General features: G+C 52.5%; 1 protein-coding gene across 1 annotated transcript in view; it reads right to left on the reverse strand.

Moving 5' to 3' along the window:
* The window catches only part of PIEZO1 (piezo type mechanosensitive ion channel component 1), a 97698-nt gene that overhangs the window by 34147 nt on the left and 36129 nt on the right, over positions 1–27422 (reverse strand). Inside the window, exons 2-10 of the mRNA XM_055000215.1 lie at positions 23812–23907; positions 18994–19116; positions 15002–15044; positions 14599–14761; positions 6775–6946; positions 5629–5842; positions 2645–2816; positions 1664–1750; positions 1407–1476 (exon numbers count right to left, since the gene is read on the reverse strand). Of these exons, the coding sequence (XP_054856190.1) occupies positions 1407–1476; positions 1664–1750; positions 2645–2816; positions 5629–5842; positions 6775–6946; positions 14599–14761; positions 15002–15044; positions 18994–19116; positions 23812–23907 (1140 nt within the window). The remainder of the gene's footprint in view (positions 1–1406; positions 1477–1663; positions 1751–2644; positions 2817–5628; positions 5843–6774; positions 6947–14598; positions 14762–15001; positions 15045–18993; positions 19117–23811; positions 23908–27422) is intronic.

Consider the following 27422-nt stretch of genomic DNA (forward strand, 5'->3'; position numbering starts at 1 on the left):
TGGATACTCGTGAGGTATACTGCCTCTGAATATGGAAGTTCTATACAGCAATCACAACCAACAATTCCTTACTGACCGATCCTCCATGAATGTGTCTGCTTCTTTTTAAAAAGCCACCTAAATCAGTGACTGCCACTCTGTCCCAAGTCAGTCAGTTTCACAGGTTAATAATTCATTGCAAGGATTCCAACTGGAATCTACTGCCAAGCTTATCGCCTGGATGACTCCAGAGCTCACCCTTGGCGAAGGCAAGGCCACGTGAATCCCACAGTAGGGCCACCCAGGCCTCCCATCAGAGAGCCCGCCCTCCAGCAGACTCCTCGTAGCAAGCCTTGTTCTGCCCTGCTTGATACATGAACATGCCAGTTGCGCGTTTGCAACAAAGCAGAAGAAACCCCTCCGTGTCCGAGAATCGGTCAGCAAAGGCAGAAGGGGAAAGTGGTGCCTGCGCAACGCTGCCATTTAACCACAAGGAGGTGGCATCGCCTTACGCTGAGCCAGATCCAATGCCAAGGCGGTACAGTGCCAGGTAAGGGCTCTACCCAGCAAAACCCCCTGCTTATGAACTGCGTTAAAAGGAGTTTGCGGAATGAATTTCTGAAAGCCCCCCCCCCTCACCACACACATTGGCTTTCCCTCTCCATAACTGTGGAAGTCAAAAACACCCACAATTACAGATGTGCTGCTGGGCAGCGTACCGTGACCTCCTCACCAAGGACTTGGCTGGTGAACTTGGCTTTCACTCTGGGCCTGATTGACAGTCTTTTATTGTTATGTCGTTGGTATATTGCCTCTAAGGAGCTGAGAGAAGCATCCATGCAGTCTACGCGCTTTAGAGCCACGTTGAAGTGCCATGCAGCGACGGACTGCATGGAGAAGGCACAGCGCTAAGTCCCATCCAGCCATGGAAGCTTGCCAAATGACCCCCGGCTGGTCACTCAGGCCACCGCGAGGTTAACAGAAGGGAGACTCCTAAGGGGACTGCCTGGCACTCTTGGTGGGGGGCAGTAAAAATGTGATCGATACAACAAATCAGAAGGGGTGTGTGTGTGTGTCAGACTACACCTTCAGCCTCACTACAGATCACCAGCTGAAGATCCTGGGTTGCTTTTGAGGTTCTCACTAGCAAGAGGTTTTCTCATGGAGCCGTGGGCCGTGTATACCCACCGTGTGCTGCTGACTGCCCAGGCAGGTCTCCATTTAGGAGGATTTGCACGGAGAAGGGCATGCCTTTCAGGGCCCGAGCTGGACCGAATGGTCCCCTTGCACAGCCACTGCACTGGGGGAAGCCTGGTGCTAGGGCGGGGCAGAGCTGAAGACCTTGTCTAGCTGGCTTTAATTCAGGAAAGGGGGAGAGGAACAGGCACTGCAGCCCCCTGGCAGCACCAGAGCACCCGGATCCTCACCTGGTGGGTCGGCTTCTCCCATCACGTGCACCGTGCAGTTCTCACCGTCAGCTGCAGAAGCCAGCATGGGCTGATGGGGAGGGGGTAAGGGGGAGGGAGACAGAGAGGTCATCCCATGTGAGCCAAAGTCTCCAAAGATGGACAACTCAGCAAGCAGTTTGTATACCGCCCTCCTGCAAGCACGGAATCCCCGGCACAAGCGATCGGGGGCGCCTTTCTCTCCCCGGCTGACCCACAACCATTCTGGGGCATCCCACCTTGGCATCTTCAGCAAGGCCATCTTGGTCCCTGGGCCAATTCTCCAGCTCCAGGAGCTCCGACGATGAATCAGGAACATCTTGTCGCTTTGGAGACAAGAATGAAAGATGTTGTTAGAACGGAGGACAGCAATGGGGAGGATTTTGGACTCCTCGCTTGGCTTCCCCAACTCCCAGCTAGATGGGCCAACTTTGTAGGCCACTTCAGTCCCCAGCAGGGAGAAAAATGGGGTATAAATATTTCAGAATGTGTGGGTGGATTTCCAGGGGTTGTGGATTGCACAGAAATTCCACCGCTCCAGCTTACTCTTACAGGCACAACCATTTGATATCACTGATAGACATAAAGCCCTTTTCGTGAGAGCTCAACACATTTTACATTGTCCTCCGTGATTGTCACAACAACCCTACAAGGTTAAGAGCGGCAGGACTCTAATCTGGAGAGCCAGGTTTGATTCCCCACTCCTCTGCCTGAAGCCAGCTGGGGGACCTTGGGTCAGTCACAGCTGTCTCAGAGCTCTCTCAACCCCACCCACCTCACAGGGTGATTGTTGTAAGGATAATAATAACACACTTCATAAACTGCTCCGAGTGGGCATCAAGTTGTCCTAAAGGGCTGTATATAAATTGATTGTTATTATTACTATTTCGTTATTAGTCCCTCGTTATACAGATGGTGACAGCTGGGGCTTACAGAGAGCAGCTGCCCTAAAGCCACCCCGGTCATTCATGGTGACCCTGAGAGATTTGAACCTCGACTGTCAAACTCTTAACCGACACAAGATACCACTTGTGTATACACACACACACCTACCTTTCCTTTTCAGGTGCCCTTGCTAACACAACCCCGCCGCTCCTGTTCCTGCCCAAGGCCCCCCTTTCTCTGATCGCCATCCATAGTGGGTATTTTTTAACCCTCAAAAGATGCGAAGCCTAGAAAGGGTCTCAGGCTGAGTCGCGGAGTAACACGGCATGCCTCACCTGGTAGCAAGAATGTGACCTGCGGAGCTTCACCAGGGTGGCCAAGACGTAGTAGAGAACTAACAAAATGCCCGGGTTGGCATACACAGGCCACGGGAGGTCCACGTTGAGGAGCAGCGCGTTGGGCTTGCTGCAGGCATCGGGCCGGATGACGTCCTTCAAGCCAAACAACCTACAGGTGAGGTTAGAGAAAGCCACGTTAGATTTAAAGCCGGCTCGGCCACCAGGGCTCCCCTCCGAGGTGCACGGCAAGCGGCCGCTTTCCTACAGCAGCTTTAGACATTACCCTAGAGCACCCCAGCCAAACTGCACTGGGGCACTTTGGTAATGATGTGTGGGGCTGTGCGGATCTCCCTCTTCACATTCCCAAGAAGCCCCACGCGGAATCGACAGAGCTCTCAGCCTGCAGGGCTCTTCCTGGGGCACCTGCTGCAGCTCGGAGGGAGCCACGGATTCTCCAGTAGGGAGCTCCAGCCTTGCTCACGAGACTACAACTCCCAGAGTTCCACAATCAGGACCTGGGACAGCTGAGCAGGTTTCAGACCAAAAAACCAGCAGCCACAGACCACAGAATATTCATGACTGCAGGAATCATGTCACATTCCCTCTCTGGGGCATCCCAGACACACTGGCCATCCTCAAAGCACAGCGGGCACCGAAGGAGCCCAGCGCGCATTGAGAAAGCAGTCCTGACAGGCTGCCTCTCCCAGGTCCAGTTCTGCAGCACAAGACCTGCAAAGTGTATACATTGCAAAGGGCAGGCAGCTGCACTTTCACAGGAATAGCCTCCTTGGATGTTAAATGTCTCATTTGCAAGAAGCTTCGAGCAGCCCAGGCCAGGTTGCAAGGGAAAGGATGGGGAAGCCGTCCCTCACTGGACGGCAAAGCACTGACTTTCCCACGGGAAACTACGCAAGGAGAGCAACACCTGCCATTCTTCTTCTACGGGAACAAAAGCACGAGCCAGGGAGGTTCAAAGAGGCCAGGGGAAAGGTCTCAGCTTTGATCACAAGCTGGCTTTCAAAGACACACAGACGGAGAGAAGTCCCGTCCTCCGTTTGCAGAGGCACTGCTTCGGGATGCATTCTGTCTGGGGCAAGGGGGGCTCTGTGGAGTCCACCCAGGGCACTGCAAACCCTGCACGGGGAAGAAGTGGAGTCTGGGAGGGGAAAGCCAACTCAAACAAAGCTCAGATAGCAAACACGTCCCCGGATGGCGGCACCTTCCATTTGACTGGCTCCTCACCTTTCAAAGGGTTTGTTGAGAGAAACAGAACGAGGAGGGTTCTCCCAAGCCACTCCCTTCCTGCCTGGGGCAGGGAGAGCGAAAGGGGGTCAGGGGGTGAGAAGCCAGGGTGAATCACGCACCCTTTACCTCTCCAACATTAGGAGAGGTTGTGAATAAGGGTGGGGGCACACAGCATCCAGGCCGTACAGCCCACCAGGACACGCGGCAGCTACCAGAAATGTGCAGAAAGAGCACGGAAGCCCCTGCACACAATGGCCCGTTTTTAAAAAAAATGTGGGGGTTCAGGGATGCTGGAAAGCAGGATTCTCTAAGCAGAAGGCCCTGCTCAACTCCACGTTGGGGTTAGGTATGAAGGCACTTTGTGCATGCACAGAGGCATTTATGACTTCCATTGCTCAAGGGAGGAACTCGTTCCAGGCATTAAGAAGACGGCTCTACTGAAGTTCTGCCCACGGCACATCGTCATTTCCAGAAGCCTGGAAGATGGCTTCTTATCTTGACATGGCTGACCTGGCCACTTGGATCTATGCTATGGTAACATCAAGGCTTGGCTACTGTAATGCTCTATATGTAGGTCTCCCATATAAGTTAACTAGGAGGCTCCAATGAGTGCAAAATGCTGCAGCTCGACTATTACCAGGAGCGAGCAGGAGCATGAACATCACTCCCATCCTACAGTTGCTCCACTGGCTACCCATCAGTTACCGTGCTCAGTTCAAGGTATTAGTTACAACATACAAAGCTCTTCATGGCTTTGGTCCGGCATACCTACGGGACCGCCTCCCTCCCTATGTCCCTCCACGGCAGCTTCGCTCATCTGAACAGGGTCTCCTGCAGGTGCCAGGCTGCACACGGGTGAAATCAGCAGCAGCCCGTACACGGGCTTTCTCTGTGGTGGCCCCTATCCTGTGGAATGACCTGCCTGAGGAAGTCAGAAGAGCCCCTACTCTCCTGGCTTTCCTTAAACGATGCAAAACCGAACTATTCAAAAAGGCTTTTTACTCAAATGGGAGGACTGTATTGTAGGGAAGGGGTCTCAAATGATCCGCTAATGAGGTAGGGACCACAGACTTCATCACTATATTGCCTTACATATTTTCTGCTGCTTTAAATATGTACTCCTATGTACCACCAGTGCTCCATGTTGTCTAATGTTAGTCCTAGAATTGATTATGTTCTGCTTCAGTATTTTTTCTACTCTGTATTGGATTCTTGCTAATACTATGTCTTTTAAACTTGTATCTATTTACCCTATGGTATTGTTTATGAAATGTCCTTGATACTGTATTGAAACGTACTTGATACTGATTGTACTACTCTCATACTGTTGTAATCTGCCTGGAGTCTCAGTGAGAAAGGCGGACTATAAATGACATACATACATACATACATACATGCATACATACATACATAAATGTTCCTAGTTTTGCTCGTATGGCAGCCATTTCCTTGCCCCTGTCCCCACAGCTGCTACCCCCCCCCCCACTCGTGGAATGTCAGCATTGGGGGTGATGAAGCCATTTCCTCCAAGTCCTCCCAAAGTCATTTGCCAGGGAGGGGGACCACAGAAGGGTCGGGAATGATGACTTGCCATGGCTATTCTAGCCAGGCACCGCATGTCCCAAAGGAATCCCAAGTACCTGTAACTTACTACTACTTGCGTATTCTTTGACCAGGCCACAGAATGATATACCCTCCCCCCCCCCTTCCGCAGCAATCCTGAGCAGACCCCTTACCGTGCCCAGAGGTCAGCGGGTGGAAGGGTTTCCTGCATAAAGGGGGTCTGGTAGCCATACAGGCAGACGAGGTGTCCTCCAGCAAAGATGTCCACCACGACGCACAAGGCGTTGAAGCCCAGGTGGCTGATGGGGAAGTGGCAAGCCCACCAGGTGCAGGTGCCCAGGAAGAGCAGGAAGTACACGCTGGAGAAGGCAGACGGCTGGGTGATCCCTGGGGGAGGCAGCAAAGAGGGTTATTGGAGGGAGGCAGGGAGAGTCACGGGTCTCCCCAAACTCCACTGGACAGCCTGAATTAGGGCAAGCATTGATGGGTGGATATCCGCCCCCTGGGAGACCCCATGAACGCTGCCATTTAGAAACAGGAGATTCTGGAGGCTGGTTTGGTTACTGGATCCACTGCAAGCAGAAGCCCGGAATTATGCAAAGGAGAGCCCCACCCTCAAAGGAGATGGGAGGCCTCAGGGTGGGATCCCCGGTGGGTCCTGCGATCAAGAAACATCAGCCCAATGGCTCGTTTGTAAGGAGGGCCTCTTTCCAATGCCGGCAAATCCTCCCCAGCCTTTCTTATGCCAAAGCAACCTCGGGCTTTACTTCCACATTCCTGGCACGCCCAAAGGCCTATCTTCCCCCTCCAGTGGCCTCCATGACAGGCTCTGGCGTGACTGCAAGGCCCACTCCCCAAGGAGGAGGCAGCCCTTCCTGGGTCCAGGACACTTCTGGCTGGGTCCAAGCTACATCTGGACTTGGAGTTGTCTGGCGACGACACGGACCCAGGCAGCGATGTGCGTACCTTGTTGGGAGTGAGCGAAGATTTGGCTCTGGCCTTGGCTTGCTGTGCCGTGAGACTCTTCACGCTCCCTGTCCTGGCAGCCACAGCTCAACCTGCCCTGTCCACTGAAAGGGGTTCTGCCACAGCCCGCCCACCCCGCAGCCTTCAGGGAATTCTTTGAGGGAAAGAAGCTCTTGTCCACCCCAGAGCCAGAACCCATCACACCTAATTCTTCTTAGGCACATAATGTGCCATGCTCCGATTTCACCCATTAACGATCCCTGCAACACAGAGATCTGACCGCAGGAGACATGGATGTGTTTCCCAAGCATGTGACAGTTCCCCTAGCCCCCCCGCCCCCCCCCGGCACTTACCTGCCAGCGCCAGCAATACAACAGCCAGGACTTTCCCAATGGCCATCAAGAGCCAGTGTGCGGTGACCCGGAGCCGGGCAGCCAGCCGTGCCCGCCGCCTAGGAGAAGTCTCGGCCTGTGCACTGGCAGCTCCCTGCGACCTTGACGGACCTTCGTCCACTGCTGCCTCTTCCTGATGAGAAGAAGGGTGCAAGTAGGAACCACAGACAGCCCCAAGAGAGCAAAAACACGGCTTCATTAGAACTGCCCGGCCCCCTGGGACAAGCTCATTGGTTGCTTATTGGTTGTGGCTAAACGTGGAAGAGGAAATGAATTCCTGCTACAGAGAGCTCAAAGCTGGCAACGATTAACAACGGCGTGGCTCACTGAGCCACAGGGAGTTTAAGGCCCGCATTGCTCGGGAGCATGGCTAGAGCTGAGCATGCTTTCTTTGTTTCATTTATACCCCGCCGTTCTCCCCAAAGGGGTCCCACAGTGCCTTGCATCACTTTCCTCCCTTGCAACAACAATGCAAGTTAGGTTAGGCTCAGAGTGTGTGACTGTTCCCAAGGTCACAGGAACACATGAAGTTGCCTTTTGCTGAATCAGCCTGTCAGTCCATCAAGGTCACGACTGGCTGCAGCTCTCCAGGGTCTCAGGTTGAGGTCTTTTAATCACCTCCTGCCTAATTCTTTTAACTGGAGATGCCGGGGGTTGAACTTGTGGCCTTCTGCAGGCCAAGTGGATGCTCTACCACTGAGCCACAGCCCCTCCCCTAAAGGTGCGGTCACCTAGCAAGTCTCCCTGGCAGAGCGGAGATTCGAACCTTGGTCTCCCAGAGCCTAGTATGACACTCTAACCATTGGTGGTGGAGAGTGCCCTCAAGTCACAGCTGACTTATGGCGACCCCTGGTGGGGGTTTCAAGACAAGAGACTAACAGAGGTGGCTTGCCATTGCCTGCCTCTGCAACCCTGGTCTTGGTTGGAGGTCTCCCATCCAATAACTAACCGAGGCTGACCCTGCTTAGCTTCTGAGATCTGATGAGATCAGGCTCACCTGGGCTATCCAGGTACACCACACCAAAGTTGTGTGTCAAGAAACCAGGATTTGATGACACGAAAACACTACACAAAGTAATCTAATTTGCACCTTTGTGAAATATATTTGGCGTCAGAAAGTTAGGAGGGGGGCAAAGGCTATGCCTGGAAGTAATGCTTGGCTCTCAGACCAAGAAAAATGTGGCTGAATTCCCCACATATCTTCTCAGCCCCACCTGTTTTCCTGGACTCAAAAGAACCTTTTTTAAAAAAGCAAGCAAATACAGCATTGCTGAATTGGGTGCATGAGACCAGTTTCTGCGCTTGCACAGTACGGCTGCAAAATACATAGAGCTCAGAGTTTTGCTTCCATTAAAGCCATGGCAGGAAAGCCTACCCTGAAAGCATGCAGAGCCACAAAACGCGAACGAGTGTGTGTTCAAAAATCCAGGAATATACGTCACAGTAGTTATACACGGCGCATTCAAAGGTCAGCAACAAAGGGGGGGAAATGGTAAGAGAGAGACAGAGAGAAAGAAAGAGCGCGCACCTGCAAGGGATAAGTTTGTGCCAGAGAAAGGACATTCCTTGAAAGGTAGTAAGGCCAATAAGGGGGGGGGGCACACAAAATCAGCCCAGTGTCAAATGACAGGTGTGCAAAGTACGCAAGAGCAGCAGAACCTCAGGGATCCAATGTCACAATCCATCTCCTCTTGGGACAGGACAGAAGCGGCAGGGAACTCAAGCCTGCCTGAAGGGATCGTTTACTCTCCAGACAGCAAGATCAGGCTGAGAGATGCATGCAAGATCTCCCTGTAAAATTGGAAAGAGTCCAGTAGCACCTTTAAGACTAACCAACTTTACTGTAGCATAAGCTTTCGAAAATCACAGCTCTCTTCGTCAGATGCATGGAGGGTAAGAAGAAACTGGTCTGATAAATAGGTGGAGAGGGGAGGGGGGAGTAGATGCAATCAGTGGCTTCTGATAAACTTTTGCATCTACTCCCCCCTCCCCTCTCCACCTATTTATCTGACCAGTTTCTTCTTACCCTCCATGCATCAGACGAACAGAGCTGTGATTCCCGAAAGCTTATGCTACAGTAAAGTTGGTTAGTCTTAAAGGTGTTACTGGACTCTTTTCTATTTTGATACTATAGACTAACACGGCTAACTCCTCTGGATCTCCCTGTAGAAACACCCCCCATCTAACTATCAAGGACTGGGCAGAGAGGCTGGGGAATCTCCTAATTTGGCAGTCTAACCCTCAGCCCCACAACGCCAGGCAGGCATTGGTGGGATTGTTGAGAGTACAGGGTACTTCTCCCCCGAGGGCAGAAGGTTGGTCTTGCTCCGTGGTCTGCCAACAGTGCTGCAAAACTCCTGCAGTTTCTTGATACTAAGTGACTGCAAAACAGCGCTTGAAAACAAGTGTCCACAAACCATTTGGGAGAAGTGCCCAGCCAGGCACACAGGCCCCAAGTTAGCTAATTTCAGGCATTTTATTTGCAGAGCACAATTGACAAGAGAGCCTTAGAATACACAGGCACACAAAATCAAGCTTGTTATAGTGAGTTTAATAAAAAACAGAACTCAGCCACGGCAGATGAGCGAGCTTCCCTAAAAATCAGAGTGTCCAGCTTTGTGCTTCTTCCCTGTCACGTCCAGCCAGAGGGGGAAGTGTGGGAAGTGTGTTGGGGTGCCTCTCAGGCCTCAGCCACATTCACACTAAACATGCCTCCAAAACCCCACCCTGTATGGGACTTCTGGAGAAGACGTTGAGGGTTCCTCGGTGGACTGATCCAAGAAACGCCTTTCCAGAGGCAGGGTGACCCATCCCCAGGCCCCTCGCAGTTCTGTGAGGCTAAAATCAGGGCCTTGACAGTCCTGTAGTTTTCCGGTCCTACTACGGATGGCTCTGCCAACCCCTTGAAAGAGATGCCCAGCCCAGGCACCCAGCAATGCGACCTCTCTCCGTTGCAGTTGTCGTCTTTCCACAGCCAGCCTGCCGGGACTGAGCACCTGGCCTTGTTTATTTCATCGGCTGCTTTGGAAAGTGCATTCCGCAAAGGCCTGTTTTTCTTGGCTGCCCAGCTCCCCAGCGATTTTCACAGCAAAGGTCTTTGGCTCCTCCTCCTCCGCCTGGCCAGGCTTCAGCCAGGGCTCCCAGTCCAGCCCAGATCAATCCTGTCGGAATGCACAAAGCACAGAAGCCCCTCGGGAGGGCAGCGGAAAGGGCCAGGCACGGCTCCCTAGCTGCAGAACTGCCCGCTGCGGCGTAGTTTTCACTCTGCAAGGAGGCTTGGCGGGGGGGGGGGGGAAGATATCCATCGCATGCTGGGATTGCTGGGCTGAGGCCGGCAGGAGGCTTCCAGGCTCATTGCCTGACATTGCAAATGCAGCGATGGGGCTGGCACCCACAGCTAAATTCCCTACCAAATGAAGAAAGCCAGACTGCAAAGCGAGCTGGAAGCCTGACCCCTTCAAGCCCAGATGCGCACACAAATGCACTCTGCACAAGCTCAAAGCACAAGCTCGCTGCATGTTCCTGGGCCAGGAAATCAGGTTGTTGATCTGGGCTCCGTCCTTGTTGGATCCTCTTTGCCCTCTTCAAGAATGGGAGCTGCAAGGCCAGGTTGCACTACAGCCTCCCTCCCAAAACACGCTTCCATAGACCTCTGCCTCCTCCTACAAGCAGGCTGGGGAGGAAGTTCCATGGAGGGTGGCTGATTCCACAGCTAGACCGCCAACACCAAGGCAGAGAAAGGGCTCTCTCCATGGCCCACTACGCCCCACCGCTTACCACACCACCAGGGTCCAGCCTCTCTGCCTCTGGATGGAGCAAGGGGAGGGGCATGTTGCCAGGCCTCTGCCACAGCCCGGTGTGTTCCCGGCCACCGCCAGCTCAGCCTAGCAGCAGAGAAGCCCTCTCCATAGCTCTTCCTCCCCCCCCCCAAGCAAAAGGGAGGGGGACAGGAGAAGAGGCCCACGATGGCGTTCATGGCATGCACACAGGAAGTGAAAGAGGGTGGGCAGTTTGCAGGCCCAGTGGCTTTTCCTGTCACAGTCCTGGCGCACCTCTGGCAACAGGCATTAGGGCAGGGCTTCCCTTGCACCCCTCATGGCTTTCCTGCCCTCTCCTCCTGGGTACTTTTCCTCTCCAACAGCCTTCCCTCCACCCCCACCCTTTCCACCTCCCACGGCCATTCCTTGCCCAGGTCCTCGGTACTCCCTCTCCGCCCCTCACTGTTGAATCATGGATCTCCGCCTCTGCATACAATCTTCCTTGCTGAGGCTAACGTTGACACGGAGCCCATCTGGGCTGGGCCCAGGCCGTTCTTGAGGGCCGTGCAGCACCCGGCAGTGACAGAAGAGCAACTGGAGCCAGCAGGCAGGTGGCAACACGTGCTGTCCCGGGCCACTGAATTCGTCCTCAGAGATCCCAGACCAGGCCCGCATAATGTGGCCTCTGTTAAGGCACACTGTTTGTTACGGAGTCTCCACGGCAACCTGGGAACGGCCGAGAGCCGCTCATCCACTTGGGCAGACGTGGGACATCTGCCTGGGAGGCTGGTGAGTCACAGCTGGAGGTGCCAGGGAAGACGTGTTCCCCTCGGCGGGGAATCTGGGGGAGAGGGCGCATGAAGCTGCGTGACTCCCGAGCAATGAGAACAGCATGGCCGGGTCACACCAAAGGCACACCTACGCCATCATGGCTGGCAAGCACTTGGGGGGGGGGGCACAAGGAAGCCGGTTGTGGGAGGCAAGAGCTCTCCCCTGGGGAAGGCAGGCCACATCTGAACACGGAGCTGCCTCTTCCCTCCAGTCCGATCCTGAGCATTCAAAGAGCAGGGCGGGTTCTCCGGCCAAGGCACACAAGGGCCCACTCGGGGCAGCCCAACAAGGAGGGCACTGCTTCCAGTCACCAGCAGCATGGGGGCACGGACGATGGGCATCCCCTCTTGACACCATTCCAGCACCCTCGTTGTCACTGAAGCCTGGCTCGGCTCCGGCCGGGAGTGGTCCAGGCAGGGACAGATGTTGCTTGCTTGCGGCAATGCAATGTCTTGAACCGGCCCCGTCAAAGAGCCAGAGCGAAAACTCTTTGGTTCATCTTACCACTGGAATATAAGACCGCGTGTGTGCGTGAGAGAGGGGCACATCTGGGAACAGAAGCATGGAAGACTGTCTTCCTGGTCCCAGATGCACAGCGGCACACACTCTGTCTCCTGCTAAGTTTAGGGTATCAGCGCAAAGAAAACCATCTCCTAGATCTGTATCCTGTATCCAGTTGTCCTCCTAATTCCTCACCCCTGCACATCAATGGTCTTAGTGGTGGAGTGCTCATTCCACCCCAAACGGGCTGCACTTCAAGGGGTTTCACCCAGTCCTGGGAAGTTCTGTGCCAGTCTACTGTGGGCCGTAATGTCCCAGGCACAACATGTCACCAGCCAGCAACACTTGGTGCAGTTTTCCTGGCCTCATCCCTTGCACCGCCTCTGCCAGGTCAGACCTCTACAGCCTTCATGAATTAATTAATCCAAGCCAGCACAGATACACCATTTACACATCGGGTCTGTGTGCACGCTCACTAAACATCAAGACACCCGTAGGAGTCTGCTCAGGGTCCAAGATAGCTGCTCTTTTCCTGCCCAGTATGCCCAAAGATAAGATTATTGGGCACGTGCCTCCAGTGCTGGAACTCCCCGTGTCCCCCTCCATTGGCCCCACTTTGCTTTCTCATTTTTGGCGCCTTCTGGAGGTGCAAAAAGATTGTTTAATTCTCTATCATGGTGCTGATTTTATCTGTTTATTATTGATCTTTTATTAGTTTCAGGTGGGCAGTCGTGTTGGTCTGCAGTAGAAGAACAGAAGATATCTGACGAAGGGAGCTTTCTGATTTTTGTTGCTTTTATTGCTATTTTAACAATTTTACGTTTCTGCTGGTAGTTCCACCTTTCCTTTTTTTAGTTTTTGTACTGTGGGTTTTTATATTGAAAGCCATTTCAGCACAGCAGTCTGTGGCAGTAAAATCAAGAGTTCTGTGGCACCTAAAAGACTAACATATTTATTGCAGCATTTGCTTTCCTGAGCTAGAATCTATTTCATCTGATGACTGAAGTGAATTCTCAGTCATGAGGAAGAGTATACACAAAGAAAATAAAACTGCAAGCGCTGGCTTAAAAGGATGGGTTTGTGCCCTTTTTACGCAAAACTGAGCACTTGAGTAAAAGCACCGTGATCATCCCCCAACAGCTATTCCCAAAGCAAACAAGCACAAAGACAGCCACGTCGGCGTACAGCACATCCAAAAATAAAGGCCATCTTGGTGAGTAATAAAAAGCATTATATGGTTTTTGTATTTGCAGCGGCTGTAACTGGCAATCACACAGTGTCCTTAGCCATGTTAAGCAATTTAACACCTACAGAGAAATCTGTCAGACCTGCCGGGTTCCTGGCGGAACCCAGCAACCCTATCCAGCCATTTCCTGCCAGAGTCTCTCTCTTTGAAGCTCCCCCGCTGAAGAATGTCAGTGACACAGGGCTCTGTGCAGGGCTGGAACGTTCTCCCACTGGGTTCTGAACACTGCCGTTCGAAGCTGCACTTTTGAGTAGCAGAGTAGCTCACGCACTCCAACCAGCAAAGGCGGCTTGCAAAAAGGTAGCCTTCCTTCTCCTGTTCTGGAGGGAGAGTTCACAGATGGGGTGTGTGCGGCTACTCTTTGCCAGTTTGGTGTAGTGGTTATGAGCGCGGGACTTTAATCTGGAGAGCCGGGTTCGATCCCCCACTCCTCCACTTGCAGCCAGCTGGGTGACCTTGGGCTAGTCACAGCTCTCTGGAGCTCTCTCAGCCTCACCCACCTCACAGGGTGATTGTTGTTGTGGGGATAACGATAACATACTTTGTAAACCGCTCTGAGTGGGCATTAAGTTGTCCTGAAGGGCGGTGTATAAATCGAATGTTATTATTAATGTTATTATTAAGGAAGCCAATTTCGGGCTCTGCAGTGGCATTTTGGGGAATAAATCCTGTTGCCGGAAGGTGACCTCTGCCACTGACACGCGAGCAAATCACAAGCCTCTCTGTGCAAAACGGGAGAACGGCTGCCGGCCACACAGGGCTGCTGCAAGTCAGAAGTACAATACGAGCAACTGCACAAGGGGCCTCCAAGGAAGGTTCTGCTGGAAAGCAGCAAAGTCTTTGTTTTGGGAGCCGCCCCAAACCCTCCAACCGCAAATTGCCCACTTCTGGTTCTATCCGGGCAGGGAGTCCGCGGCTGCTCTCTGGCTGTGCAAACAAACAGCCATCTGCAAATGAAATGTGAGCAGCCACCTAGTGCTCCAAGGAACTTCCTTCCCTGGGCAAAAGAAGCCCTGGAGGCTGCCCGGCTTGCCAGGTCTTTTGCCCCAAAGCAAGCTGGTTCTGTCTCCTTCTGACCACCTGCCCCACCCCTACTTGGCACCTGCTCACCCTTGAGAAAGGGGCAAGTAAACTCTCCTGGCTGGATCTTCCTGTGTGTCCACCACGGGCCTCATCCACGGTGGCCGCTTGCAATGAACACACAGCTCCCCATTCCCAGGGGGGCATCCACGCCACAGGCATACAGGGAATTTGAATCCGCTTGTGTGTTTTTTCACTTCAAGGCCACGCCCAGCAGATACACCCCGAGGGACAGTCCAGTGATTCTGACATCTCAGCAGAGGACAGGAAAGTCTCGCGTACCAGAGAGCACAAAGGAGAAGTGAACGGCGGACGAAACACGTGCTCTGCACAAGGGAGTTATGGGCATCACGACTCGCCATCTCTCACCTGCTCCGGGAGGTGGCTGGATTCTGAACTTCTGCTCCAGGTGGCAGGAGCACTGGAGGGCTCCAGGCGGCTGCAGATGCCAAGGCAGATGGCAGAGACCAAGAGGATCCCCAAGTCAGGGGCCACCAAGCGCACAGAGTTTGGGATGTCATCTAGGTCCAGTCTGGTCGTTAAAAGGGAGAGGAAAACAGGGCCATTCCGAGGCTGCTCCAGCGGCACCAAAAACCTTGCCTGGGACTGGATTCTCTCCTGCAAAAGGTGCAGCCCCAGAAAGGGACACTCTCCAAGCCCCACTCCCTCCGGGTCTCCCTGTGAGCTGAAAAGGCAGCTTCTCTGCCAAGCTGGGAGATCCCACCACAGGCAAAGCCACTGGGACAGAGCGCCGAAGGAATTGGTGCCTTACCTCGTGACCCCAACATGCAGGGAGAGGTTCTGCCATTTACTGCCTGTGAAAAGGAGAGAGAGAGAGAGAGAATTAGTTCATGCCTTGGGGTGGTGGAGAGTGCCCTCAAGTCATAGCTGACTTATGGTGACCCCTGGCGTGGTTTTCATGGCAAGAGACTAACTAACACAGATAGTTCGCCATTGCCTGCCTCTGCAACCCTGGTCTTTGTTGGAGGTCTCCCATCCAAGGCCGCCCCTGCTTAGCTCCGGAGATCTGACGAGATCAGGCTTACCTGAGCTATCCAGGTCAGGGCAGCTCATTCCTTAACGCATCCCAAAGCATGCATGAAACCAACCGACTTGTCCGGAGATCACCCACACGGATTGTTACTAGTACTGTCGAGGAGATCTGATTGACAGTCAACCAACCACAGGGGCAAGGTCTGAAGTTCTCTCTCCAAGAGCAGGGAGGCTCTCGGGGGCAAGAGAAGCGCCCTGGAAGCTATTCATTCATTCTCAGTGGCCAAAGGAATCCGTGGAATGCCATGGTCATGCATTCATGCCAAGGTGGCAGAACCTCTTAGTCACTGGCATTGTCTACAAGTGACCAAAGGGAAGAGTATTCTGACCTTCAAGCCTCAGGACAACATCAGGCCCACTCTTCCCAAATGGCAGGGCTTTTTTTCTGGGAAAAGAGGTGGTGGAACTCAAGACTGCACAATGCTGTCACTTTGGGTCAGCTGGAACAAGGGGGTAGTTTTTTATAGTTTAAATCACCCTTGGTGAAATTGGTCACATGGCCGGTGGCCCCGCCCCCTGATCTCCAGACAGAGGGGAGTTTAGATTGCCCTCCACGCTGGCTATCTAAACTCCCCTCTGTCTGGAGATCAGGGGGCGGGGCCACCGGCCATGTGACCATTTTTAAGAGGTGCCAGAACTCTGTTCCACTGTGTTCCTGCTGAAAAAAAGCCTCATCATAAGGGAGCTTCATCATTCCAAACAGCAGCTAAAAGACAAAGGCTTTAGTCAACTCTTAATAGCAGCGCTCCTGGGAAGCATTACAGAAATGCACCAGAATAGGTCAGACGGGCTGCAAAATTGCCTGAGCCAACCCTCAGGGTTCCCAGCTTCACTCTCAGGAGGACACCGAAACGGCCCTTGCAACGGACCAGGCGAGGCAGGCCAATCTCAGGCCTCAGCTCAATGCCGCTGGCTCCTGCCGGCTGCAGACATTCCGAAATTTCAGATAATCCCACGCCACAGATGGCGTGACAGCCCAGGTTGGAGGCAGCAAAGCTTTTCCGGGTGTGAGCAGGGCAGAACAGCGGCACAGGAAGCTAGCAAGAGGGTCTGAGCTGACAGCGGAAACCATGCATTAGACTCACAGACAATGGCGCGAATGGATTCCGCTCTGGCGGACCAGTCCTGCTGCGGATCCCAGAGGCATGGTAAGTGGGTGTGATCACGTGAGAATGGGAACACAGGTCAGCCAGCCCCAGGATGCTCTGCCACCACACTAGGGGCCATGTAGACACTGCAGCTGAACAGGCCGCTGTCTTGATGAACACTGGCACACGGCATGAGCCAATATAATGAGTATTTGTTTGATATGTGCAGACGAAATGAGTCCAGCGTTGCTTGTGTCCAGAACAGAAGAGCCTGCTGCATCCTGTGGGCAATACGCTACCGGCAGCATGCGACAGAAGATATCTGGCTGTACTCTCGATACGATATGTGCCTTTGTGCCAGCAAATGCGGAGGGGTGTGTGTGCACTTGTGAGCTTGCTGTGGTGGGACTGAGAGAGAGAGTGCACACATGTAAGTGATTGCAGTGACCTAAATGTGGGCAAGGCGCTCCAAGGCTAAGTGATGTCAGAACAATGTGTGGAGAATGGATCTTCGCACGCCAGGGTCACTGAGCTGTCGGTGCACTTCTGACGCCTGCTGCAGGCAACGGAGCAGCACCCAAACCTATTCCAAGGCATTTCAAAGACCATTCACACTCCAATAAGTCCCCTGTGCCAAACCTCAGCTTCCGAATCCACCCCCTGCATTTCAATAGCCCTCTTTTGATATGGCCTTATTCAGAGATCTGCAAGGCTGGCCACAGAATCCCAACCCATTTCAATGCATTCCAATGGCCAGTTGTTTAACAATGACCCAGCACATAGTGCTTTTCACCTCTAGGATAACCACAACTGGATCTTGCTAGCACTAAAAAAACAAAGTTACGCAAGAATGAGATAAGCAAAAATTCCTCAAATCTTTGCTCTCCTTCAGACCAGCATGGCTGCTTTAAGTCGTAAAGTTGAGAAATAAGCAATAAGCTGGCACAGAAGAGACGGAGCTTCAGCTCAAACATTTGGGATTTAATCTGCCTTTGCAGAGAGATGCAGAAATCATCTGAGAGCAATGGACTCCTGAGGTTTCCCAAGAAGCTCTCCGAAGACGGAACAGATACCCAAGCCAGCCATTCTGAAACAATACATTGTAAGTCATGTGCAACCCACATTGTGGTAAGCACACTGGAGAAATACCCTTGCTTTATCTTCCCTTTATAAATATGCTTCATGGCCCTCATGCCTCCAAAGACGATATGCTTGAAAGCACTTTGGCAAAGCTGGGTGGAAGCAGTTGGAAGGTACCGGTACTGGACAGCTACTTCAGTCCATATCAAGGGCAGGGGCTATCCAGGCATCAGACAGGACAGTGGTTGGAACTCAGCTTCATGGGTCACAGAACTGTGCAAGCCCAAGAGAGATACAAATTCAAGAAACTGTCTTCGTTAAAAACTCCGAAAACAGAAGATCCAAGAGAAGAGGACTCGGTCTGCATCCAATGAACAGTGTGACCACTCAAAGGAGCCTTTCTGAAAAAAGGGCAAGATTTGGGTCTAGTAGCACCTTAAAGACCGAAAGAGTTCCAGAGTATGAGCTTTTGAGAGTCAAAGCTCCCTTCAACATCAGAAGAAGAGGGAAAAAAAGGACGATTAATTTCCAGCTACCTGCTGGGACAAAAATTCCACTTTCTGAGCCATCCTAGTGGCCAACGAGCTCCTGAGAGGCAGAGCTGTTCCATCTGGAAGGGGAGAGGGGAGTGCGGCTGCCCAGGCTTTCCGTAAGGCAACGTCCTCCACCGCATCTGATTCCACTGCGCAGAGAGAAGGCTTGGAAGAGGCCCCACCCTGCCCAGGGTTCTGTATACCGTTGGCAGGGAGAGATGTCAAGAGAAACACAGGCACTGCCTCACATTCCAGCTGCTCCAGGGGCCGGCCCTGGCCCTCCCAGGGTCGCTGCTTTACAGCTGCTCATAAATACTTTTACAAAGCAAAAGGGTCACCAGCAGAGTGAATACAGCTGGGCAGCCAAGGGGCATTTTCCTGGATAGAACGAGCAGCCAGGAGTCTGCTGCAGTGCAAAAGTCTCTCTCTCTCTCTCACACACACACACACACACTCTCTCTCTCTCTCACACACACACACCTCTCTTTATGTATGTATGTATGTATGTCATTTGTAGTCCGCCTTTCTCACTGAGACTCAAGGCGGATTACATATTGTGCGAGTAGTACAATCAGTTTCAAGGACATTACCATACAGTGTCAAGGACATTTCCATAAACAATGTCATAGGGTAGATGAATACAAGTTTACAAAGACAGAGCATTAGCAAGGAAGAGGGCCTTTGCTCTACTCTCACCTTTCAAGGACCAAGCAGGACAGACGGGCTCCCAACAGGAATGGAGGGGCTGGGGCACTACCTAGAGGGAAGGGCTCAGTTTTCCCCAGGTCTGCTAATTCTCCCTGCAAACACCCCCTGGCCAAAGCAGGACTCGCTTCATGGTTCAGAGCTCAGCTGGATGGAAACACTGCCCATCAGCCCCCCTGCCTCTGCAGCCCTCCCCCTGTTAGGGGAACTCCAGACTGGGAGCTCTGAGTTCCCCTTTCAATATATAGTCCTGCCCTAAGACTCTGGAGAAAGGTCCGAAAGGCCGGCTGGCACACGGTACTCACAGTTGCTCCCCAGCAGCTGGTCCAAGGCGGGCACAGTATAGAGGCACACTTGGAAGACGAGATGGGCCACAAGGAAAAGGATGCTGGTGGCCAGGAGGGCTCGGAGGAGGCGTCCTGTGTGACCTGAAAGCCAAAGCAACAGTCACAGAAGGAACAGTGGGAGTTCAGAGCACAACCGAAACCTCATTTTTTAAGTTACTGAAACACGTTCGCACCACCCAACCCCTCTGGGGGAGCTGTCCCAGAAAGGTTAGAGGCCAAGTCTGCTCCTGGCCACCAACAGTGACTCTCCAGGGGCCGTTTCCACATGCGCGTGTAACCTCAGGCATGAAGCATCTTCCTAGCATGATTTCCCGGCACCATCTCCTTTAAGGGTGCAATGACATCAGAAAGCGTGCCATTAAACGGAATCATGCCGGGAAATCGCGCTAGGAAGACGCTTCATGCTGTGAGTTTTGCGCGATTTTCCAGAGGGTCAGGGTGGGTGAAAGCAGCCGGGGTCTCGGTGCTTTGCCCAACAGCTACGGACCGAAAGACACCAGAGAGTGATCCAGGGACCTTCTGCAGAGGGGAAGCACAAGAGATGAGTCTTTCCCAAACCGTGTGAGACTGCGGGCGCATCAAGCTTAATATTTCTCTGTCTAGACAGTAGACAGTACCCAGCAGTCTAGTCTACAGTCCCTTCCCCTTACCGATGTATCTGTGTATGTGGGGGGGGGTGTCAGAGAGAGAGAGAGAGAAAAAATGTGTGTGGGGCACTTGGCAGTCCACAGCCTATGGCTAGTGGGCCGCAGCAGCTTGGAGGGCCCCAAAGGGCACAGGCTGGCCTGGCAAACAGGGAGTCATGCCCAGATCAGCTCCACTTTGGTCATCCCAAAACAGGACCTCTCACTTTCAAGGATGCAGCTGATTCCCGCCTCCAGATCCTGGCCGGACCCCCTCCTGGTAGCTGGCGGATCCCTTTGCAGTCCGTGGCTGGAAAATTCCAACCGATCTGTGGCATGAAACAGCCCAAGTCAGACCTTCCACCGGCTGCTGCGGAGCCCCCTGTGCTCACATACGCCTCATAAATCTCGGGATGCTGCTTGCAGGGGAGGTGGGCGGGAGGGGAGCGCTGGGGAAGGGTTGGGAAGAGGAGCAGAGGAGCGCTCACATTTTCCTCTCTCGACTGGAAAGAAAAAGAACCCGAAGACTCTCCTTCAGCCACGGAGCGTCCCTAGAGGGGACACTGGCTGCTGCCAGAGAAGAGGGGAAGAGAGGCCCTTCCAAAAATTCGCGCTTGCTTTTTTACCGTAAGTTTGCTTTTCAGCTCTTTGGAGGGCTCAGATGGCACGAAAAGCCATGAAATATTCAAACGAGTAAAGCCATTAGAGGCAGTTCCAATTATGGATCTGTTCGCCATCCCAGGCAGGGAGGGGGAAGGTTGGTCCTGTCCGGCTTGTGAAGGATTGTCACCCGGGGCAGAGGCTTGGTACACTTTATCCTTCTTTCGCTAGGAAACATATTTATTTTAACACGGGTTAGACTGAAGCAGCTTTCTACTGATCCCGCCCAGAGCGATCGATGGCTTTCCAGGGGCTCCGTTAAATGGAGGTGCCGTGGACTGAGCCTGGGACCTTGTGTGTGCAATCCGTGCGCTCTAAAACTGAGCAGCGGCTCTCCGCAGTGATCATCCTCCAAGTTAACAATTACGCCATCCACAGCTTAAGCCTCGCCGCCGAAAGCTGTTCCGAACAAGTTATTAAAGAGCTCCTGTAATTATTGTAATCGTAATCCTCTGCTCAGTGGTGCAGAACCTTTTAAAAGTAGAGACTTTCTGGCCCTGTTAGTGGACAGGTAAGATGCTGAGGGTTCAGCCCACCGTCGATTTGATCATCACCCGCCTCCCCTTGGAAAGGCAAGCAGATGTCTGTGGTCTCTTCCCACCCACCTGTGGCTGCAGATACTGACCTCGTCCGCTTCCCCTCCAGCGGTGGGAAGGGGAGAAGAAGCGGCTTCCTGAGTGCGACCTGACCTTGCCCACCTCTGCACATGCCACCCCCCCCCCCCTCAACTAGGTACAGAACCCAGCGGGTTCTGAGGCCTTGGGTTAAACACCCCCTGGTGGCCGGAACCGGACACTTGTCTACAGCGAAGCAGCTATGAATAGAAAAACCAGATTGTAATTTAAACACTCAGCTCCCTGCCAGGGAAGCGCGACACGGCCAAGCAGCCACCAACCCACCCGGACCAGGGAGAGGGGAGACCACAAAAGGAAGGAGACGAGCAGAGGCCCCTCTTTAGCACCATGCACGCCCCTCACTTCTCCTAAATATACTTCCTGGGGCAGGGAGACGTTCTCAGCCAAAAAGCAGACAGTTGGGTCGAGCCAGGCAGCAGCATGGAGTTGAAAACGGACATAGATTATACTAGCAGAACAGAAGGCAGCCATAAAGTCCACTGGCAAACCTCTGCTCAGTTACAAATCCACCATTTCCCCCTTCTCCTGTCTTTCAGGGCCTCCCCCCATGCATAATGTGGGGAAGCTTGTAAACAGAAACTTACCAGCCACCTTTGGCAAACCGGGTTGCCTCCAGAAAGTAACACAAAATGCTTTTAAAAAACTGTTTTTCCATATAAGTAGGCAGGCTTATAACTTCTTGGGGGGGGGGGCTAGTAGCATTTGTGACCTTTCTTGAAGGGCTGATGACGGGGATAACACAGGTCTACCTTACAGGGCCTTTGTGTGGATTATGATTGAGTTCACATAAGTGACAGGCTGCTATACAAATATGAACATTAACAGCCACTTCCAGTGCTGCAGCCTCTAGCATGAATGGCACATTAAAAAGTGGCTCACGTTCAGGGCCAGGCTACCACATGAGGCTCTCTGGCCAGCTAAGGGCACACAGCAATCTGCAGGGGGCTCAGCTCAGTGCTTTGAGGAGGGGGAAGCTGCCCCTGGAAAACCAGCCTAGAGGCAAAAGGGCCTCGGAGTCAACCCACTTCACTTCTGACCCGACTTTCTCCATTGCCAAAATTAATCTGTCCTTATGCCCCCTCGCCACATTTTCCCAGGAAACAGCAGGCCCATTTTCCATCTACATTGCAAGGTTTTAAAAGAGGGAAACGCCTCTTCTGGACAGAAAAAGTGGCCCTGGCATTCAAAACAAGGTAGAAAGAGAGGCCCTGGGCAAAGCATTTCTTGCTGTAGCTTTCTGTGTCAAGATGGGGCTCTTCCACGCATGAGCTGGGCAGTAAAATTCCTCCAGTTCTGGGCAAAAATCTCCAGGGAGGGGGCACAGCAAAAATGCTCCCCATCCTTCAAAACAGGAAGAACTTATTGTGTTTCCTATCAGAAACAAGAGGGGGGCCCGTGGCATGCAGCCAGGGGCCTGCCAGGAGGGGCCAAGCATGCAGAGGAGGGCACGATGCACCAAGGACCGTGCGTTTCAGGAAGGAAACCAATGCCATCCCAGGCAGAGGGGAAACGGAAAAGAAGAACGTAAAACGGGGGAGACAAAGCTCCACAGGCGGCATACCCAGGCGCAGCAGGAAGGCAGAGGGAGGCAAAGGGGACATTAGTGCTCCCCCCCCCAATTGTCCTCTGGCTATTCCTACTGAGCACGGGCAGGCAGCCAGGGAGACCAGCCGAGGCAGACTGGGGAAGGCCGGAAGCTCTTCTCCAGAAGTTCCCAGCCCACAGGCACCTCACAATCCGCACTGTGCCTGGGAGGACAAGGCACCCGATCCCTCTCCACTGTGGGAATGGGTCACTGGACACATGGCTACCAACACACGTCCAGCTCAGCAGTGAGTGAGTGCGTGCACACACACCTTAAGAATCCCTGCACAATGCAGTTAAGGATTATGGTTCCCAGTAGGTAACAGGGCAACTCCCAAGGACATGAGTGTTTTTTTTTTAAGCAGAGATCCAGTTTCTAGGTCTAACGTGCAACCTCCGAAGGAGTTTCTACTGAGTGCTTAGAAACTAGGGGGCCGCTTGCGGTGGCTCTCCCAACCCTCAAGACAGCATGTTTGGCTCCCGTGGCTCAGTCTACATCTCTGCTGATTGTCGGCTCTCAAGACTTCTTGTCGAGCGCTTATTTCAAGCGGGCCGACCTTCCTGTCCCCAACAAACATGAAATTAAAACTTCTTAAAGGGGAAAGCAATCATACTATGAGTCTCTCTACACAAGACATCTTACACAGGGACACTCAAGTGTAGAGAGACGCAATGTTAGCCGGGAAGTGTAGTTTTGAAAGACAGAGCTGGCGGAGATCGCTCCTCAGAGGGTTTGTTCATTTCATCTTCACCTCCTGGAAGGGGAGGTGAAATTGACAGATCCATCTGAGAGGGGAAAGATGAAATGAACAAACCCTCTGAGGAGCCATCTCAGCGGGCTCTGTTTTTGTAAACTACCCTTTTGTATTGTAGAGAGGTGAAATTGAAGAGCCTTTGGGGAGGTGAAGATGAAATTAACAAACCCTCTGAGGAGCGATCTCTGCCAGCTCTGTCTTTTAAAACTACACTTCCCGGCTAACATTGCCTCTCCCTACACTTGAGTGTCCCTGTGTACGTTGTCTCATGTAGAAAGACTCTATGAAGCCAGTTACTAGTGTTGGGGGGGGAGTCTGGCCCATCATGGGTTGGAGGTGCTCTAGCTTCGCATTTCCTACAATCAGCTGGGGGGGGGGAGGACTGTTAAGGCCCCATCCAACCCTATAGTGATTTGCAGAATTATTCCATTTACAAATCTCGAATTGCACCAAGTCAGGAATCCCAAGCCCCTCGTTCCTACACAGATGGAGAAAGCTGAACTGCTGAAAGACTCTTACCTTTAATGGTGTCTTCAGTAGGACCCAGGAACCACGGCAGGAGCAGGAGGTAGAGAAGATACACAAGGGAGAGTCCGTTGAACCGGAAGAGGCACGCTGGGAAAAGCAACAGAGAGAGAGAGAGAGACCAGATCAACACAGGCTGGTCTAGTTCTTTGGCAGGCCCTGATGCTGCAGACGGTGTAGTTGGCTGGCTGGGCTCTACAGGGCCAGAAGCAAGAAGTCCCAGTAGGCCAGAGAGAAGGGCTCAACTCCCAGCTTAAACTGAGACCTTCCATGGAAGCTGCTGGGAATCACTGGGAGCCAAGCCACAAGTGACGCCTGACACAGGCTGGACACTTGTCAGCTTCCCTCAAGTTTTGATGGGAAATGTAGGCATCCTGGTCTTACAGCTTGGTTCTCCATTTAATTGAAGTTTACAGAGACCCCCCACACACACCCAGCGGAGGGGAAGGGGGGTGCCTGGTGAGAGTCCAATGCCTGCACTCCCCTCCTGACCGCATGTTCTCCCTCCCATAGACTGCCGCTCTGTAAACTTCAATTAAATGGAGAGCCAAGCTGCAAGACCAGAACGCCTACATTTCCCATCAAAACTTGAGGGAAGCTAACAAGTGTCCTACCTGTGTCAGGCATCACTTGTAGCTTGGCTCTGACACTGACACCAGCTGGAAACACATTCCTATCTGTCAAGCATGAACCTAAACTCCTTCGATCTAGGCACCAAAAGAACAGCCACAGCTGAGGCTCTCCACATTTTATGCAGCCTTGGGAATTCTTTACCGCTGGATGTTCATAAGCACTTAAAAGTTCCAAAGCTTGTAACTCTGATGCTCTAGCCACTCTAGAAAATGGTTACATTCCAATCCTGTCTCTTACATAGCTCATTCTTGCAACCTTTTAACCTTACAACAATCCTGTGAGGTAGGTTAGGCGGAAAGAGAGCAGCTAGCCCAAGGAGCTTCACGGCCCCGTGGGGATTTTAACGTGGGTCTCTCCATTGCCAGTCTAGTACTTGAGCCAACACACACACACACACAAAAACAACCACCACCCCCTGATATGGAGCCCAGAGCATGCCACGGTGAAGGCATTCTGGGCATTCTCCAGGACAGTCTATACTTTATTACCGTTTCACCTCCCTGGCAGCTGCAAAAAACGATCCAGGCCAACTCTGGTGCAGATTAAGCCCTGGGATTCGGCCACAATGAGCACAAGGAAAAACAGATTCTTCAAGAGGAACAAACTCCTGCTTGGATTTTTCCAGGTTCCTTGCTTTTACGTTTTTCCATTCTTCTCTGCAGGAACTCGGGTGGGAGTGCCCCCAGGGGCCAAGACTGCGGCCTGCCAAGCTGCCTAAACAAGCTATCATTTTCCCGGGTCACACAGAGATCAGCCATCGCTAACCATCCAGCAGGTTGGCAAAGAACAGAGAAACCACAGATGTTTCCCTCTGGATGGCTCGGAGTGAAGGAAAGATGGTTATGAAACTTGAGCACAAGCCAAGTCCACACCAACAAGGGCTATCTAGGGTCAAGGCACTCTCTGTACTGGCTGGTATTTCTTGAGAGAAGCACAAAAGGGATGCAACAAAACAAGAAAACCTGATGTCACCTTGACAGGTTTATTGTGGGGTTTTTTTTAAGCAAGCAAGCGCCTTCTTCACTGGAAATATGCGATTCTGGAGGGACAGAGAGTTGACAATCTAATAAACACACACACACACAAACCTCAGTATACATGCGGCAAGAAAAAAAACAAACCACAAGGCAAAATCCAAAGAGATAACCGGAATGCTCAAAACACATTCAGACAGCTGCCCTGTGACAGATACAAACAACCGAGAATCTGCAGTTGTTGAGGCACCCAATTGAGGGGCGGTGAATAAACACTCTTGGCCATGAAAGAACACCAAAGCTCCTTATTTATGCTACGAATCACAGTGTCATCTTTGCTAATGCATTCTAGTCCTGAAGCTTCTCGTTTCAGCTGTTCCTGGATATTTTTGTGTGCGTTTTGTATAAATATAGCAGTGAGAGACAAAACATTTGCAGAGGCTGAAACGCTCTTCTTCTGCCCCCGCCCCTCTGGCCGCTTGTTATATCTGTGAAACCATCTTTCCCCAAGTCAGACCATCTTTCTATCTAGCTCAGCATGGCCTTCCCGGGGGTGGCACATTTTTCAGCCTGACAGCACCAGCAGGGTCTCCGCCTGCTTGTGAAGGCTTTGAGTTGGATACCGGCTGACAGTTCAAGAACCAGCAGAAATGAGCGCCTCAGACAGAGAAACCAAAGAAAGCCGTGCCTTCTATCTGAGACGCTTTAACTGGCGATGCCAGAGAATGAGCCAGGAACTTGTACAAGCAAACTTAGGTGCTGAACCGCTGTGTCACGGATATAGGAAAACGTTTCCTTAAAAAAACATCAGAAGAGTGGGGGGCAGGATACTGAAGAAGGGACAGAGTGGTCTTATTTAGCCCAGCCCTAGGACAGCACCCCAAAATGGTCTTCTTGAGGAACGATGAAAGGCCATCCCTGTACAGATGAAGGTCTGGTTCAAACACGTGCTGAACATGGAGGTGGTGGACTGCAGGAGTGTGTGGGGAGGGGACCCAGTCTGGGTTATTCCTCTGCATAAAATCTTTCCTCAAAACAAAAACTAGGGCAGCAAGGAGAAAGCTTCTACGCAATCACTGTTGCTTCTGTATTTGCAGGGAGCTTTTTCAAAAACCACAGGTGAACATTCCAAAATGGGATCCCTCACCTAGAGGGGTGCATCCCATTCTTCTGCTTCATCCCTTTACCACCTTGTTCTCCTGTGTGCATAAATCAGGCCTAGGTGCTGGCAATCCCATCTCTCTCTGCTCACTCCCACTCCGGTTCTGCCTATGAAAGATGCCCCCATTTACAAGGCACCTGCTCCAGCAGTTTCCCACACTTCCAGCAGGGAAGCAGCTGTCCGGATGGAGGCGTCTTGTTTGCAAAGACTTGCCTTGCATCCATCTGTCAGCTCGACTACAGCCAGAGAAGCTGGCTCTCCACTTGATCTGCTGCAAAAAAAATTATGTGCAAAGGCAGCGGCAGGGCCCAGAGTGTGGGACACTTTTGGTGCACTTGGCTGCGAGAGCCGACCTCTGGCAAAGTTTGCCCAACCCATTTCAAGCCTCAGCTTTCCAGCTGCACAGGGATAATAAAGTTTATTAGCAGGCAAGAGTTTTTCACAGCCAGCAAGAGAGCTGAGCCGACTGGCTTTGCAGCCTGGGCTCAGACTTCAGACAACTGATCATACTGCGAAGGAAGGGAAGAAAAAGGTGGGAGAAGGAACTTCCCAGCAGATTACCTGCCAAGCAGATAGAGAGGAGAGCCGGCCTGTCCAGACGGCCGCTTCAGACCCCTTCCTCCTCTGACCACCTGCAGGCGCTGCCTGTGAATGGCAGGCCTCACAGGACACCCCGCTAACAACAAAACCAAAGAAGAGGAAAGCCTTTGAGGACATAACCTCCCAGAGTGGCTCCTCTGGGGCTGTTAGCAAGGGCTCCTCTCCACAGGTTGGCCAATTGCAGAGCCAGGCTTCCCCTCCCCTCAGCCCAATTTCCATTAAGTCAACCACTTAAA

Source organism: Eublepharis macularius, chromosome 16 (assembly GCF_028583425.1).
Source record: "Eublepharis macularius isolate TG4126 chromosome 16, MPM_Emac_v1.0, whole genome shotgun sequence".
In the NCBI taxonomy this organism is placed as follows: Eukaryota; Metazoa; Chordata; class Lepidosauria; order Squamata; family Eublepharidae; genus Eublepharis; species Eublepharis macularius.